The sequence below is a fragment of the Acanthisitta chloris genome, unplaced genomic scaffold, assembly GCF_000695815.1.
Source record: "Acanthisitta chloris isolate BGI_N310 unplaced genomic scaffold, ASM69581v1 scaffold12451, whole genome shotgun sequence".
Taxonomy (NCBI): Eukaryota; Metazoa; Chordata; class Aves; order Passeriformes; family Acanthisittidae; genus Acanthisitta; species Acanthisitta chloris.
Window position 1 is genome coordinate 47,363 of NW_008654403.1, and position 17,131 is coordinate 64,493.

Below are 17,131 nucleotides of genomic sequence, written 5' to 3' on the forward strand. Positions count from 1 at the left end.
TGAAACAAATGTCAGGGGGTAGGTAGGAACTCCTGGAGAGCTTCTGAGACACCAATCTGAGCTGCCTCTGTAAGCAACATTGGCATCCTTACTTCAGGACTCCTTTGTTAGGCACTAATTAGGTTATGAAATTAGAGGAACTGATCATATTCATTATGTATACAGCATCTATTCATGTATAATTCTTGAAGAATACATTGGGGAAATTTGACTATTAGTTAAGATTCGAGTTGAGAAAAGAGACAGGTGCAGTTCTGAGACCAGCCAGTATAGAAGCAGTATTTTTGTGTTTCTGGGCGACCTTAACTACTTTCCTTAATTTTTCAATTTTTCTTACACTTTTGGGGAAGAATTCATCAACCACAATTTAGTACTCTCTCCTACAAACTAGGTCCTTAGATAGTATTACAATATTATTGTTTTCATAGGATTAAAAAGCAATGAAAAGAGGTAGGAATTTGAGGCACTGCCATGGGAGTATAAGCATGGAAAAAGTGTAATCAGCTAAGCAGAGTTATAGTGAAATTAAGATTTGCAAGTAAGTTGGTTCTCTCCTAAGTTAACACCTTTGGAATAAGTTAGCACCTCTTTTCAGTTTTGATTCCATAGTTTTTAGAGGCAAGGTTTTTATGTTCATAAGCACCAGCTAATGTGTTTTTGAGATCTCAGCATCTATCAAATGCAGTTGTTTATTTTTCCATATTCTAGAGGAAATTTGGGAACAATTTTTCCCTAACACCTTTTGGTGCTCAAATACATATCCACTATGTAGTATCCACTTTTCTGTGTGGTTCTACACCTTCCTTTATAATTGTAGTCTTGTATAGGAGGTTGCACAATGTAAAAAATATCTTAATGCAAAATAAAGCAGTGGATTTTTGTTTGTCTTTTTTTTTTTACTTTTATCTTTGCCTCTTTGCCTTGAGGTTTTTATTACTCTAGCAGATTCTAGTCCTCAAGGTACATATTTAAGAGAGATAAGATATCAGATCAGTGAGAGATAAAACATCAACTCAATATATTCTAGCTACATCAATATCATGATTCTCCATCCGACAAAATGTTAAGATACATCTTTGCCTTGAAGAAATCACTAGAGCTGCTCACAGGCTACTTTCAAGCACGTGGTTGCAGTTTTGGTACTAGGTAAAGATCCTCTGTTGGCATTCACCATGAGAAATCTACCCCAAGCACGCACCAACCTGTGTGGGTATGGTTTGTGGCCAGCCCAATCACCCTTCTTCACAAAGGTTGCTCCCTTGAACAACTATTCATTTTGTAGACCCACCCTGGAACAGTTACTTTCTTTCTAAATCCACCCTCAAACAGTTACTCACCTTATCCACGCCCCCAAAGTGACGACAGTGGAAAGTCCGAGAAGGCAGCAGCACAGAGCTTTCAAACCCTCACGAGGCAAGAAAAACATTTGCTTCTTTTCTGTGTGTGGAATTATTTCTTTTTTAATGTTAATGGTTTGTTGTATTTTGTCTAAGAAGAGGTATGAGCTTTATGGTGGGAGGAATATATTCCCTGTAAAACACTGCAGCAGTTAGCAGATGACACAGCTTTGCTTCATCATGTAACTAACCTTGGAAGCTGTTTTTTGTTTCGTTTCAAACATTGCTCTAGGATAAAGATTACTCCTTAATCTTCCCTAATTAACATTGTATGAATGGATTTCGCAGCAGATGTGAAAACCGTGAGATGTTGTGAGTAGTGTGGGGGATCTAATATTTCTGGTTTTTCATGGCTCAAACGACAGATCATGGGAAATTGATTAGGTGTTACTTATACTTGATTTATGTTTTTCTACCAGTAGGACAGCTAATTCAGAGGAAAATGTATGTGCCATCCATGGGAAGAAGGGATTGTGCCACTGGGCATGGTCATAGGCTGTCATTTCTTACAAAGTGTTTTCAGGACTGCTGAGTGCTTACAGGTGGCTTATGACAGAACTGCAAGTGCTCAGCTAATTAGAAAGTAGGTCTTGTGTGAACTGAATAGGGTTTGGAGTTGTAACAAGTTCCAGCCAGCTTGGCCCCAAATATTTGTCCACATACCTCTGGGCTATGGAGAAAATGATGATTACATCCTGATCTTGCAAGGTGCTGAGCACTCCAGTCTCCATCCAACAACTGAATTAGCCAGAACAGATTTACTGGGGGGTTAAAAGGGCTGTTAATGCTCCTTAGCACCATTTGGTGCAGTGTGTGCTCAGTTAAGTACACAGGCTTTGGATCTACCCCTTCCCACCTCATCTTTCTAGATAGCATTGCAGGTGCATCCTGCCCTTTGATTTGTATTTGCCAGTCATCCCAATGAATGCTGGTGCTCCTTATGTGTTTCAAATTTAGCATGTTGCTTTGCTGTACTGTGACTGAAGTGTTTAGTTTGCCTTGTAGCATTGCATTCAAGATGAACTACTTAGTTTTCAATTCCCTATTCTAGTACATGTAGTAGTAATTTCTGCTGATGATTCATTAACTATTCTAGCAATCTGTGCTGCCAAAATGCTAGAGATATTTTCTGTTGGTTTATTTTTTCAAGGCAAAAACTAAAATGTGAGAGCTCACATGGTGTTTTTGTTAGGTATGATGCACTCACCAGGATTTGAGGGAAACCTAAATTTCAGCTTCCAGACTCTGATGAATGCAGACAGTCTCTACATGGTCTCACATTACACTCTGCTGCTCAACCTAAAATTGGCCAACTCAGATTACTACAGGAAGAAGCCTGCCCAAGCCCCTGTGTTGCTGGTGAGTTGGGGAATATGGGGAAACTGTCAAAAAAATAAAATTTGGTTTGCTTCCTTTCACATAAACCAGTCCACACATAAAGCCTTCAGGCTGCTTGCTAAGTGGAGAAATAGTAATTACAAGTGAAGTGTTCTTTATGCTGCTTATGAATCTTGCATGATAAAATGTCATGCTTCTGAATTACAGAGCTTCTCTGTAATTTGTGGGGGGAATGAATGCTGCTTACTGACTGTCATTAAAGTCACAGGCATTTTGACAGATAAACTATTTTCAGTTTAGATCTTCCTTAGCATCATGTGATATATCACATATTGTTTGTGCACATTATCAAGAGACATACCTTCATCTTGCAACTGCTTTTGAGCCTAATGACAAATCTGTTGCTTAGTACTTGATTTGTATTTCTGAAGATGAACACATGAGAAGTTAAAGTGAAATATAACTAGGTAGGTTTTAGTAATGTGAAATTATGAATTTTGTGACATGTGGAATTCCTCACTTTCTTGAGCTTTTTAAAACTTGTTTGTAAGGCTGTAAGAGTTACAAAATGTGAATCTGTGTTTTTCAACTGAGTTGCCAAAGAGAAGTGATTTCAGAGATTTCTGAAAAAATAAAAAATGATGCAATATGGAACAAAAAAGAAGAAAGAAAACAAAAAATTGTGTCAAAACATACCATTATTGCTGATCTTCCAAAGTAAGAGAATTTATAGTCTAGATCATCTCAAAAACAAGTGGGATTTAACATCATCCTTAGTTCTGGTATGTTCAGCAGCAGCCCCAAGTGCAAATCTGTGACTTGGAATATTCTCTAAGTACCCAACTGTGCACAGCAGACCTCAGCATGACCCAAGTATTGTTGGAGATCATTCTGAAATATATATTGGACACCAGTTCATGTGTGATGACTGTTCAATGCACAAGGGTCCAACAGACAACATTAGATGCCACAACTTCATTTTTTTGGAATTGAGATTCTACTCCTACCTTGCGGAAATAGTAAGAGATCAGCATGCCCTATTGTCACTGTGCAAACACTGTCACCATGATTTGTATCTTGCATTATCTGCAGTAGGAGGAGATCCTTGCTGGAGTCATTCTCTACTGCATAGACACACACAGAAGGATCTGGACAGGCTGGATTGATGTTCCAAGGCCAGTTGTATGAGGTTCAGTAAGGCAAAGTGCTGGATCCTGCCCTTGGGTGACGACAACCTCAGGCAGTGCTACAGGCTGGGGGAAGAGTGGCTAGAAAAGTCCCTGGGAGGTGTTGGTCAATAGGGGCTGAACATCAGCCAGCAGTGTGTCCAGATGGCCAAGAAGGCCAACAGTATTCTGCCTGGTATCAGCAATAGTGTGACCAGCAGGACTAGGGCATTAGTCCCCCTGTACTCGGCACTAATGAAGCCACACCTTGAGTACTGTGTTTTTTAGTTCTGGGCCCATCGCTGAAAGAAAGATTCTGGAGTGTGCCCAGAGGAGGGCGATGCAACTGGTGAAGGGTCTAGAGAGTAAGTCATATAAGGAGCAGCTGAGGGAACTGGGTCTGTTTAGCCTGGAGAAAAGGAATCTCAGGGGGGACCTTATCTGTCTCTACAACTACCTGAAAGGAGGTTGTAGTGAGGAGAGGGTCAGTCTCTTCTTCCAGGAAACAAGTGACAGGACAAGAGGAAATGGCCTCAAGTTGTGCCAGGGGAGGTTTAGATTAGATATTAGGAAAAAATATTTAATGGAAATGGTTGTAAAACATTGGAATAGTCTGCCCAGGGAAGTGGTGAAGTCACCATCCCTGGAAGTGTTCAAAATACTGGAATATGGTACTTGAAGAGATGGATCAATGCTGAACATGGGCTGGTGCTAGATTGACAGTTGGACTTGGTATTTTCCAACCTTAAGAATTCTATGATTGTAATCCTCAGTTAATTCCTATATTTGCATTTCTTCATTTCTTTTCTTGCAGTCTCTTACTCTCAGAAGGGACCAAAGTTTGCGCTGTAGAGCTTACTATTGTCTTACATCTGACTTATATGGTTCTCTGCAGAAGGAGTTCATGAAGCAGGTCCAGTCCAGTGGAGTGTTGATGGTATTTTCCCAGGCCTGGGTTGAAGAACTCTACCACCAGGTACTAGAAAGGAACATGCTGGGTGAAGCTGGATACTGGGGAAGCCCTGAGGAGCACAGCCTTCCACTTATCACCATGCTGACTGGTCAGTACTATATTATGGTGGCAAGGCTAACTTCCAAACACATATCTGAAACAAGCTAGAATGGCAAGCTGCTTCATTGCATTAAATATAGAACAGCATGTCATCATGCAACATGTGGTGTTTCATGATATTATCAGTAGAGAGGTAACCAGACTTAGCTGTGGCAGGGTTGTTTTGCATCGTCAGAATGCTTTTGAAGCATGGATTTTAAAAAACACCAGCCAGTCCCTGGGTAGGACAGGGAGGGTAGTTTCGATCTCTGAATCAAAACATCCCTTAGTTCTTGTCAGCTCAGTTCTGGTAGACTTGTTAATGATAAGCAGTAAGGCTGCTGTTTTCTTGATGTCATAGCAAAGCACAGTGTGCTTGTGGTGCAGTACAAATATAAACAGTGGTGTCAGATCCTGGAAGCCTTCCACAGACTGGACTCCCCTTGGTTCAGATTTGTGCTATGCCAGGGATATGCCAAATGGCACTAGGGAGCAGCTGAAAGCCTGGAGCAGCTCTAACAAATGTTTAAAAACAATTGTTAGCTTCATTTGAGGGGAAAAATAAAATTGTATCATCTGAAAGACGACAGGATGGCTATGATATTGTATTGCTATAAAATGCACTGACTGATTTAATGTGTGTGTAATTAAAAGAGCATGCAGGGAGAACACTGTCTTCAGCTGAACCAGTAACTGGTAATCAAAGGTCACTGCTCTGAAAGTTTTTTGCTGACTGTATTCAGCTCAGTGTTGGTTTTAGCTATTGAGCTGGGAAGCCGAAAGAGACACTTTGAAAAAATAATAGCCATGAAGTATGTGGAGAAGGGGCTGCTAGAAAGGAAATTAACCTGGTGTCCCTAACTTTAAACTCTCTGTGAGAAGCTGGTCTTTCATTGTGTTAAAGAAGGGTTCTTATCTCTTTTGCTGAGATTGAACCTACATAGGTGTACTAAAAATCGCATTTAGGACATAAGATCCAAGTGCATCTTGAGGACTCAGACTGAGGTCTGGGAATGTCTAGATACACAATTTAGCAAGATTTGAAAGGTTATACTAAGAAATGCAGAGACGTAAATGTGTTGTAAGATCTGAACTGTAAGAAATACCATGAAATCTTGGCTGGGAGTTCTGTTCACTGTGTAACTTGTGGAGAGGGGCAGCTTTTGAGAGCGAGATATTTCCCCTCTTCAACAAAATATTGGTTATACTGGGCAAAGCATAAAGTGCCACAGCTGATGTTTATGCCAGGGCTTCCAAAGGCTGCCAGAAAGAGCAACTAAAAAGCATACTTAAGAAGTCAGGGGTGCTAGTACTTACTCAAACAAAGAGCCTGTAAGAGATGTTTTCCATACACCATCTCTGTGTCAATAAGTAATCTGATATTTTTTAATGTTCTTGCAGACATTGATGGCTTGGGAAGCAGTGCAATCGGTGGCCAATTGATGGCATCTCCTTCAGCTCAATCTCCTCTTTCCCAAAACCGGAAGACAGATGATGCTGTTGTTGCAGGTATTTAGACTGTATTGTAAGTACAAGTGTGTCTGCCAGAATTGGGTTGCTCTATACCAAAAGCATGTTCAAATAAATTGTGTAGAATTACAATTTAAGAGCTGAGGAAAGTGTATCAGTACATCCTGCACGTGAATTGGTAGTTCAATGTGCAGAGGACAAATGTGACTTATTTTCTTGCCACTGATTATAAAGCTGCTGTTGTGTCATTTCCAGTAGTAGTAGTAATGCATTTCCCACTCCAGGAGTTGCTTTTGCCCGATACCTTTTAATCGGATGTTGGAAGAACTTGATTGACACTTTGTCCACACCACTGACTGGCCGCATGGCAGGCAGCTCCAAGGGGCTGGCCTTCATCTTGGGAGCAGAAGGAGCCAAGGAGCAGAACCAAAAGGAGAAAGACTCCATCTGTGTGAGCCTGGATGGACTGAGGAGGGCAGCCCGGCTGAGCTGTGCTCTAGGTACTGCTGCATGTGGGGTGCTGTGGCAGACTCATAAAACAGGATGGTAACTGTCCTTGGGGGAATTTGGGAGAGAGAAATGCTTCACCCTATTACAGTTTTGGATAGGAGCCTGGGCTGTGGGAATCCTCATGGAAGACACTTGCCCTACAGAATAGACATATCCAGCCAACTTTGCCTGACACAACCTGTCGTTGAGGTTACATGGGACTGGGGAGGAAATGTTGGTTAAACAGTAATTGTGTTGTTGCTTTACAGGAGTTGCTGCTAACTGTGCATCTGCTCTTGCCCAAATGGCTGCTGCCTCCTGTGTCCAAGAAGAGAAAGAGGAAAAAGAAATCCAAGAACCCAGTGATACTATAGCTCAAGGTAACTATGTGATGAAATTACCTAATTTATCTTATATTGCCTGCAAACATGCAGCTGGAAAGCACTTTGCCACACAGTGGCATTCCCCTCTGTCCTTCTTCTACTCTGCGCCATGCACTTGTAGGCACATGGGATGTATGTTTAGAGACTCCAGTACATGTCCTGCTGTCCAAGGTTCTTAACATTATGCCTCACTAATTATATTTTGTATGGATCTGAAATCAGTGGAACACCAGATAAACCTACAGCACTTTTTAAATGTGTGCTTTTTAAGCTTTGTGGCAGTGGTATAGCAAAAGGGTGTCAGAGAAACTATTTGGGATTTTTTTGTGTTGGGTGGTAATACAAGTTGAGTTTGTGCCCCTCTCCCTGTTTTGTGTATACATCCTTGGTTGTCTTTTGTCATCATCAGATATTTAAAACTGTTTCTGAATCATATTAAATGGATTTTTAATTAAAAAAAAATCTTTATAACACATAAAAAGTTCTGCATCTCTATACCATCACTTCAAACCCAGTGGAAGTCAGTAAAGTCAATTGTGGCCTCTGATGGCTGTTTGGAGAAGCACATAAAATTTGTCTGATGACATTGATTTCTAAAGGCAAGAATCCCATAACAAAACAGTGTTGCGCATGTGACCCTGCTTGGCACTTAAATTTGGCGTCTCACTAGAGTAAACAAAACTCGGAAAAAAAACCTGAGCTCAAATAAGCTTTTGACCACTCTGCTAGATGTGACTGAAGTGAGTTGGCCAGGACATGCAGAAGCAAAGTGGTAGCAGTGGTAGCAGTGGTAGCAAAGCAGTAGCAGTGGCCAAAGGCCCACAGAACTGTTCTGTGCAAGCTTGCAAAGCTTCAAAATTTGTTTCCATTCCAACGCAGCACAAAACAAAGCATTTCAGGGATTCTCAGGAAAAAAAGTAGATCCAAGTCCTTGTAGTTCAGGTTGGGATTAGTTTTGCTTTGACAAGAGTATCCATTAACAAAAGCTCTTTGGTGAAACTTTTGTGAGGAACTAGATGTGAAATCAAGAAATGCCTTTTTTTCCATAGCAAAGGAGATCTTGGTAAAAATACATAACTAGCCAGCCAGCCATCTCTGAAGAGAAGTGTGTAGTATCACTGGCAATCTGCAACTGATCTGTGGGCAGCAAGATGTGAATTTGGCTGTGGAGGGTGTCAATCTAGCATTGATTTTTTTCATGTTTATAGGATCAATCAAAAGGGATTTTAGTTTTAAAACTCCTTATGTTTATTAGAAAGAAATGGGTTTCTCTGGTTTGTTTTTTGTCTAAAATCCTCGTTATTTTACAATTTCCAAATTGTATGACTTTGCCATCACTCTGTATACAAACCAGTGCTTATTTAAAAGCTGAAGAAGCTAATTTAATTTTTTGTTTTCATGCTGCAGTGAAACAGAAAGTGGAGCAGAAACTGGAGCAGATGGGGAAAGTGCAGGGAGTCTGCTTGCACACTGCTCATGTTTTGTGTATGGATGCTGTCCTTAATGTGGGTCTGGAGATGGGAAGCCACAATCAGGACTGTTGGCCTCATGTCTTCAGGTACTCACCAGCTGTCCCAAAATAAACAGAATTTATACCATGTTGCCTGAAAGTAACAGACTTAGCAAAAGGACTTTACTGTGGATGTTCTGTATAAACAGTATCAGAGTAACTTAACTGCCAGTATCTCTAAAAGAAAAGACAGTGCTGTTTTCCACCACTATTCAGAGACAAACTCAACACTTAGAAACATCAAAGTTATCAGAAGACCATGGCAGACCCAGGAACTTAAATGGGCTTTTCAGCCACCTTTACCAAACTATTTGCTATCTAGGCACATGTAAGAAGAAAGGTTATCTGTATGTACTCTGAGAGTTAGAGATTGTCAGTTTACTGTTTGAGAAGAATGTCCTGTGTGTCGTATCTGGCTCAGATGTAGAATTGGTGCCTGTGAATTGGCAGCAGATTTCCTCGTAAGCTGGCTGCCTACTCATCTCTGGAGTACAGACCCAAGTGTTTCTTCTGTGAGCCTAGTGATTAGTGGGGGCAGGAGTTGTTGTTTTTCAGGTTTATTAATCTTTTGCTTCTCCTGTTTGTTCTCAGGGTGTGTGAGTACATCAGCACACTGGAGCACACCCACTTCAGTGATGGTGCTTCCCAGCCCTCCCTTACCATCACCCAGTCACAGCAGGCACCTGGAGGGCTGCATCCAGACTCTGAACCTGGGGAGTCTACTCAGGCACTGACCCCCGAGCAGGAGACCACCCTCAGCAGCCATCCTGTCATTCAGCCAGTTTCTATCCAGGATCTCATCAAGGAAAACAGCAAGGGCAGAGCTTTTGACTTCCGTGGAGGCAGTCTGCTCTGTGGGACCAGTGCTGCCAAGGCTGTTCTCACGCTCTCCACTCAAGCTGACAGGTAAAGGCAGTGCTGTCCGGAACCAGAATCCTTGTTCCCAAAACAGTACCAAAATGACCCTTTTTGGTGCTGCAGTGGGCCTAATCTTTGTTCATTGCAGCCACTTGCTTCAGTTGAACTTCACAAAAGCTCCATGTTTGTCACAACCAGCAGTTTTTAAAAGACCTGTTTTACTTCATGTCTGTAGTACCTGCCTTGCAAGTACCAAGCACAACAGTGAATATATCAAGTATATCAAATGCATCCAGAGAGTGGCAGATTTATTTCTTGCTTGTAAATTAATCTGTTGTATTCAGTAAAACAGACAAAATAAGTTGGTGTCTTGTCCTGACAGGAAGGTACTATGACAAGACCAGTGTCAATAAGAAAGCAACTGCCTCTGTCAGGTCTGATGGACAGTTTGTCAGACTTTTCCAGTGTGTCCGGAGGAGGAAGGGCCACCAAGAATGGTCACAGAATGCCTAGGTTAAATGTTCCTCCATCATGGTCTGCCAACTGATATGTCTCAGACTTTTTTGTTGGTTTTGCTACTTTTTAAGCAGGCTAGGATAGAATAGAATATTGCCTGGGTTTGTATGCTTGTAATTACCTTTTTTCCCAGTTAAGATTTCATGTCTTGATCTGTGTCCATAAGAAGGTGCTACTCATAAATTGTGAGGCAAAGGTAATGCATAAACTGCTTGTAAAAGTTTGACTCTGGGCATGAAAAGTACCTTTTATTTAGGATGTTCACAATACAACTTGGTTTTGAGAATTAGAGAATAGCAGTACTGTAATTTGAATGATGCAGGTTTGATTTCTATAGATGTTTATTAGGACTCAATTACCAGTTTTCTAGGACTACATAAGGTTTTTCATGAAAAGCAATGTCAGAAAATCATATTTCTCTCAATTTCTGGTTGTGCTATGAAATTTCACTGTAATCTCTGTGGAACTCAACTCCTATGTAACCATGTTTATTGGCTTAAGTGAACAGATTTCAAATGTTAAGTCTTAAGAGCTCTTTGCAGCTGAAAATAACAGCTGTTGTTTATATTTATTATAGTTTAACAAAAACTTAGCCCCTTACTACCCACTGTAAAAAAAAATTGACTCTATCCCAGCCAAAACCAGCACAATATTCCAAACTAGCAATTCAGGTACAGTAACTTTAGGTCTAAGACTTGAATTAATTTGTTTTTCATGCAAGGGTCTGTAACTTCAGATGGAGCAAACTGGTGTAACTCTAAAAATCAGTGAAGCTATGATGATCTATGTTGTGAGGACTGGACATATTCCAACTGGGTTTTTTTTATTATTGGTTTGTGAACTGCTTATAGCATGAAGACACCTTGAAAAAGTGACTTTTTGTTTCAGTACCATAGTGAAATCTTGAAAAGGTTCTGGTTTGTCCCACAGCAACCTACTTGCCACCCTCCAGTTAATAAAGCTTCTGGATCATAGTCTTTCTGTAGCACTGTATAAATCAAAAAGCCTTCAATAACCCAACGTGTCACCAAAGACAACACGTAACAGCCATGTACAGATAAGAGTTTTCCCCTTACATGCACATTTAAGGCTGCATCTCATGAATTTTTCAGTTAGATTCTGTTCTTTACTCACAGGCTCTTTGAAGACGCTGCTGACAAGTTAAACTTGACGGCGTTGGCAGGCTTCTTTTACCAGCTCAAGAAAGCTTCTCAGGCCCAGCTCTTCCATTCAGTCACAGATACAGTTGATTACTCACTAGCAATGCCAGGTAATTCTCCTGAAGATCCCTTACAGAGTTCTTTGTTTCATACAGCTGTACTGCTTACAGAACTTACTTTGTATTCTTACAGTTAATTTTTTCCAATTAAAATGTCAAGGTATAAATAAAACTGTATTTGTTCTAATAAGATCTTTCTGTAGGAGCAATTCAAAGTCTTTAGAAAAGGTTGAGCACTCTTTTTTGGACCACACCTGCTATGAAACACTTAAGAGGATATTAATTTGATTCTTGGACTTTGGGAGTGTTAATTATCCACAGATATTTAATCACAGTTCCATTTGGAGCCCAGTCCAGTATGGAAACTCAGGTGAACGTAGACCTAAGACAGTAGATTTAGGTTAGACATTTGACAGTGGGATAACCTCAAGAAATGTTCAGAAAATGGGTGATGGCAAACAAAGCACACAAATGAAGAATATTAAATAAAGCAGTGGGATTTGTCACTTCCCCAACAGAATGGAGCATGTGCCTGATAGTACAAAGCCTGTAAATAGTCGTTTCTATCACTGTCTCAAATAGAACTGAAGGACTGGATTCAGGGGAGGATATTTCCCTTAAATTTGTACTGTGCCTGTAGAAGCTACATTAGCCACACAGGTTTTATCCTGTCCTGTGGCAGACATGGATTTTGTGTGGTATATGACTCCAGGTCAATCGATTTTCCCCTTCCCTGAAGTGCTGCTTGTCATTTTCTCAATGTGACATTTCAAGTTGCTTGGTTTTTTGCTCTTGTGTGTCTCCAGATCTCAACATTCATAGCCTTATTTTTAATAAATAGCTAACTTCTTATCATGTATGTAGTAGTCAATCAACAGTAGTTATATAAGGAAATCAAAATGAGGATAGAACAATTAAGTTGGGGGTTTTTTTATTTTAAAAGCCCCTTGATTACATCTTTTGTGAGACATAAAAGCACCAGTGTATTTTAAATGAGAGAATGAAGTGTCTTTCCAAATGTTGTAAGAGCAATGAAAGATGAATCCCTTTCAACAGAAAATAAGAAGTGGCTGGGGAACAGAAATGCATTTTCTCAGATTCTGTGCTTTGTATCCTTTGCTTTATAAGAAATGCAAAATGAAACACCCTAACTAAATAATTTGCAGTTTATATTCTTTCCTGTAGATGTCACCAAAGGTTTTTTTAACTACCATTTTTGGTCTTAATATCAATTATTTAACTCCTTGCTTAACTTTTCTGCACTACTTTTCCAAGCCTTTGTCTTTAATATGTTTGCAAAACAGTGATCAATTAAATCAAGATAAAATATGTTTAATAAGTTGTTCTTAAAATTTGGGTCCAACTCCTATTCTTTTACCTACACAGATATAGGGTGTGGTTTACACTGATTTGTATGTTTTTTTTCTCTCTTTCTTGACAGCCCCCCAAAACCTCCTCCCTGACTTAATAATTTCTAACCCGATTTAAATTCTAATTTAGAAATTTAGAGATGGAGGAACAGCCGATGCTTAGCTTCTGCTTATTTTCTTTTACATTCTTGTAGGTGAAGTAAAATCTATCCAGGACAGGAGAAGTGCACTTCATTTGTTCCGACTTGGTGATGCCATGCTCAGAATTGTAAGGAGTAAATCTCGCCCATTGCTCCACCTCATGCGCTGCTGGAGCCTCGTGGCACCTCACCTTGTAGAGGTAAGAATGGGGGAGAAAAATGGGAATGTATGCAAGAGGTGGCAAAGCTGAAAAAGATGGAGAAGGCTTGATAGCTCTTAAAATGTGTATCAACCCTCAATGTTGTCAAATCTGCTGGGTATTGTATATACTGTGTCATATATTGTGATACTCCCACCAAGGAGTGTAACTTTAGGTAACTGAAATGGGCAGGCCCGGGGATAGGGTCTTAGATTTTTGCAGTATGATGTGAAATGTGTCCAGGAGAAAACTGAAATCACCCCAAGAGAATATAACTAACTCCTCCGTCTACCTAGTTTCCCGGTCAAAGTCTGCAGCCTTGCAAGTCTTCCCATAAAATGATGCAGACTTTCTTTTCCCACATAAAGCCAGCTCAACTGGAAAGATGATAATATTTTTCCCTTTCCTTGTCCTTCCTTGTGAACCTTGGTCAGTGGCATGCCAATAGCAGCCCCATAGTGGAGTTCAGTCATAACAAATGACCTCTCCTTAGTCAAATTTTCAGTCTTTTCGGATGAAATGCTGGTGTCTTGGCTTCTCAGAGCTTTTTGATTGTATCATTGGTATGAATAAATGTGAAGTACTTCCTTTGTTTCTGTTTGGTGAGGTATGTAGTGTCATTTGCCCAGGTTTGTTGGGAGCAAGCTTATCTGTAGTTTTAAGATGTTCAGTAAATTGCTATAGCACATCGTTTCATTGACTCAAGAAAATATGTGGACTATCTTACTGCAGACTTCAAACATCAGGGAGTCTCAATGGAATCCCTCTGAGGGAAGTAGAAATAGCAAAGAATAGTTTTGCTGTGTGCTTTATCTTGAAAACTAGTGTCCCACTTGCCTTTGAATGCCAGCCTGAGATCACTTTAAATACTTTGCATGTTTTGAACACTTTCAAGTCTTTTAAGATTCCAAGCCCATTTAAACTCAAGTACCATCCATGGTTTTAGCATGCAGGGCTTATCAGTCTTTTTGGATGACTTCAGTGTAGATGAGGGCATTATTGGGAAGGAGTAACATGACAGAAATGACCGAACTTAGCATAACCTACATAGGTTCACTGGTGTTGAGGTTTTTAATAGCTCTTCCAAAAGTGGGAACCCTCTCACTTTAAGTTCTATAAACAGCCAAATAAAAAAGTGGAACGTGTTCATGCATAGATAGTATGGTGAATATATGCAGAAACTACCTTTATGAAGGGAAAAATGGTCATACATTATAAACAAGACAACTTTTCACTTAAGTTCTGTTCTGTGGATTTTAATATTTATTTATTTTTAACTCTGTGCTTTTTGAATTGTCAGCAAACCTTTATGTGTCTGCAGAACTCTGCACAGCTCAGAGTCTGTCATGTATGTCCTTGGCAGTACTCTCCTATTTTCTTTGCAATTGTGTCCCTAGACACATCAGTGATGAAGCTATTTTTAGGTCTCAGCAACATGAAGTCCTTACCTCCCATATAAGTGTCTCACTTGAAGCAACCTTTTTTTCTTGGACACACTCTTTTCTCCCTTCCCTGCAGGCTGCCTGTCATAAGGAGAGACATGTGTCTCGGAAGGCTGTCTCCTTCATCCACGATATCCTCACTGAGGTGCTGATGGACTGGAATGAACCTTCTCACTTTCACTTCAATGAGGCACTTTTCCGCCCCTTTGAGCGCATCATGCAGCTAGAGCTGTGTGATGAGGATGTCCAAGACCAGGCAAGTCAGCTCTCATCGGGGTGCCTGTATCTGGCCTACTATGCCCATAAGGATGGTTTCCAGAGTGCACTTGGTCCAGTTGAGTGTGTTTCCAAAATTCCCTTCAAATGCTGCCCCCTAGTCACCTTCAAGGAATTGGGAGCGCTCTGGCTACCTAAGCCAGCATTGTGGTAGAGCACAGAGTACACCTGGCTTTAAAGCAATTAAATAAAACTTTTCTATTATCTAAAATAAGTTTAAATAATAAATTAGTCTAGACTGCCATAGTAAAATCTAGGAATGTGTTTAAAGACATCCTGATTACTTCTGAAGATCCATGTATATATCAGTTCTGGTTTTTGCTTTTGTTCTTTTAACCCATCGTACACTGTCTGCAGGTGGTCACCTCTATAGGGGAGTTGGTGGAAATGTGTTCTACCCAAATACAGTCAGGATGGAGACCCCTGTTCAGTGCCCTGGAAACAGTGCACAGCAGCAGCAAGTCAGAGGTTAAAGAGTACCTTGTAGGAGAATACTCTATGGGTAAGTACTTACTGCACTGACTTTTTCATATGTGCTTTTGATTCCCTGTATTATTCCTTGGGGACACAGCAGCACCACAATGCTCCAGGGCCATACCGAAGTATCTGATTTATTAGCTGGGGTAGGAGGGAAAGCAGAGGTATTGTTCTGACTTTTTATCCTCTAGATTCTAACAGATGAGTAGAATGAGAAACAAAAGCTTCAAAAGCTTCAAACCTACTTGAATAATTTTGAGCAAGACAGTAGTGCAGGAGTACTGAGCTTGGCTGGGCCCTTGCCACTGTCCTGCTAGAGAAATGAAAGCAGACTGTATACAATCAGCATGTCTCATGTGGACTGTCTGTCTTACTGTGTGAAATCTATTGTTCTTATACATCAGGGTAACCTAGTGTGATCATCTAGGCAATTGCTTGTCTAGGCACTTTATCACAAAGCTTCAAATTGCTAATGCTATTACAGACAATGTTTGCTATAAGAATGTGTATGTTTCCCAGAGATGTTGGCTTGTATGGAAATGAAGAAATATGGAAAAATTACTTCATTCTGTTCTTTTGCCATATTAGAAGGCATTTTTAAATGTTACAAGTCACATGTAAGGGATGTGGTTTTCCTCCTAAATTTTGTCCTCGAGATCTGTTGTGGCTGATTGCTGAATACAGGTGTATACAGCTTTTGAAGGCCAATAATCTCCTTAGGAAATGCAAGGCTATTTTCTTTCTGTATAATCTGAATAGCTGTCTGTGTGATTGCTGTCACCTTGGCAGTTATCAAAAACTAAACCAGAAACCTCCACCAAACAGAAGTATTAGCTACTGAGCTGTGTTCAAGAGCTCAAACCTGCTGTTACCATTTGGGCAGGTGTAAGCTGGTATTTTTCATAAATTAGGCGAAGGTGAGAGTCTGTATCGCTTTCTATGAAGGGCTGTACAAGTTGCCTCAGAAGGTTTTACTTCTAAGATCATTTCTGTCTCGGCCCAGAATAGAAGAGATTCTACAGGTTCAGTTAAATTGTTGAAAAACTGTTGGAAAAATCGTTTTTATGGAGGGTGGGGAAGAGTTCTCATCTTTTTATTTCCACAGGGAAACGCCAGGCTCCAGTGTTTGATGTCTTTGAAGCATTTCTTAACACAGACAGCATCCAAGTCTTTGCCAATGCTGCCACCAGTTACATTATGTGCCTTATGAAGTTTGTCAAAGGACTGGGTAAATATTTTCCTTTTATCCTATTAAGTCATGATATGTCAAACTTTATCCTGTCAAAGAGGATAATTCAGTTATGTAATGCATAGTATGGTAGGAGAGAGGCAATGAAGAATGCTTAAAAAAATAAAATCAATTCAGGACTGAGGGGTTATTTCAGAAACATTTTTAATGCTATCAATCTCCCTGTTTTTATAGCAGCCAAGAAGCATCTCACTATTAGGTGTCTGCTTCATTTGATCTTAATTTGCATCAGGACTTGCTTACATTATTTTAAAGAATAATACTAAAAACCACCCAAACCCCAGAATATTGCAGAAATGGCCTGGAATTGTGCAGAGACAGACTGCAACAGAATGGGATCTGTCCAGAGGTCATTCAGAGGTCAAAGGCACATGCCTCCTTTCTCTCCCTTGCCCACCTCATCAGCAGTAGTTTGGAATATCCAATGTGGAAAACGCACCAAACTTTATCTAAGATCATGGGCATTGCAGCTAACACTGTTCCCATGACTAGTGTTTCCATTGTGTTACTGAGAGCAGGAGAGACCAGGCATACCCTTTCAAGGTGACCCTGCAGAGTAATTGTGGTGCTTTGCCAAACT

At 40.3% G+C, this 17,131-nt stretch overlaps 1 protein-coding gene across 1 annotated transcript in view; it reads left to right on the top strand.

The window, feature by feature from the left end:
- The window catches only part of KIAA1244 (KIAA1244 ortholog), a gene marked incomplete at its 5' end in the record, with an annotated part of 77,454 nt that overhangs the window by 46,611 nt on the left and 13,712 nt on the right, over positions 1-17,131 (top strand). Inside the window, 12 exons of the mRNA XM_009083513.1 lie at positions 2,590-2,756; positions 4,797-4,962; positions 6,354-6,461; positions 6,707-6,922; positions 7,181-7,291; positions 8,702-8,852; positions 9,396-9,710; positions 11,315-11,448; positions 12,962-13,107; positions 14,626-14,805; positions 15,183-15,327; positions 16,408-16,530. Of these exons, the coding sequence (XP_009081761.1) occupies positions 2,590-2,756; positions 4,797-4,962; positions 6,354-6,461; positions 6,707-6,922; positions 7,181-7,291; positions 8,702-8,852; positions 9,396-9,710; positions 11,315-11,448; positions 12,962-13,107; positions 14,626-14,805; positions 15,183-15,327; positions 16,408-16,530 (1,962 nt within the window). The remainder of the gene's footprint in view (positions 1-2,589; positions 2,757-4,796; positions 4,963-6,353; positions 6,462-6,706; positions 6,923-7,180; positions 7,292-8,701; positions 8,853-9,395; positions 9,711-11,314; positions 11,449-12,961; positions 13,108-14,625; positions 14,806-15,182; positions 15,328-16,407; positions 16,531-17,131) is intronic.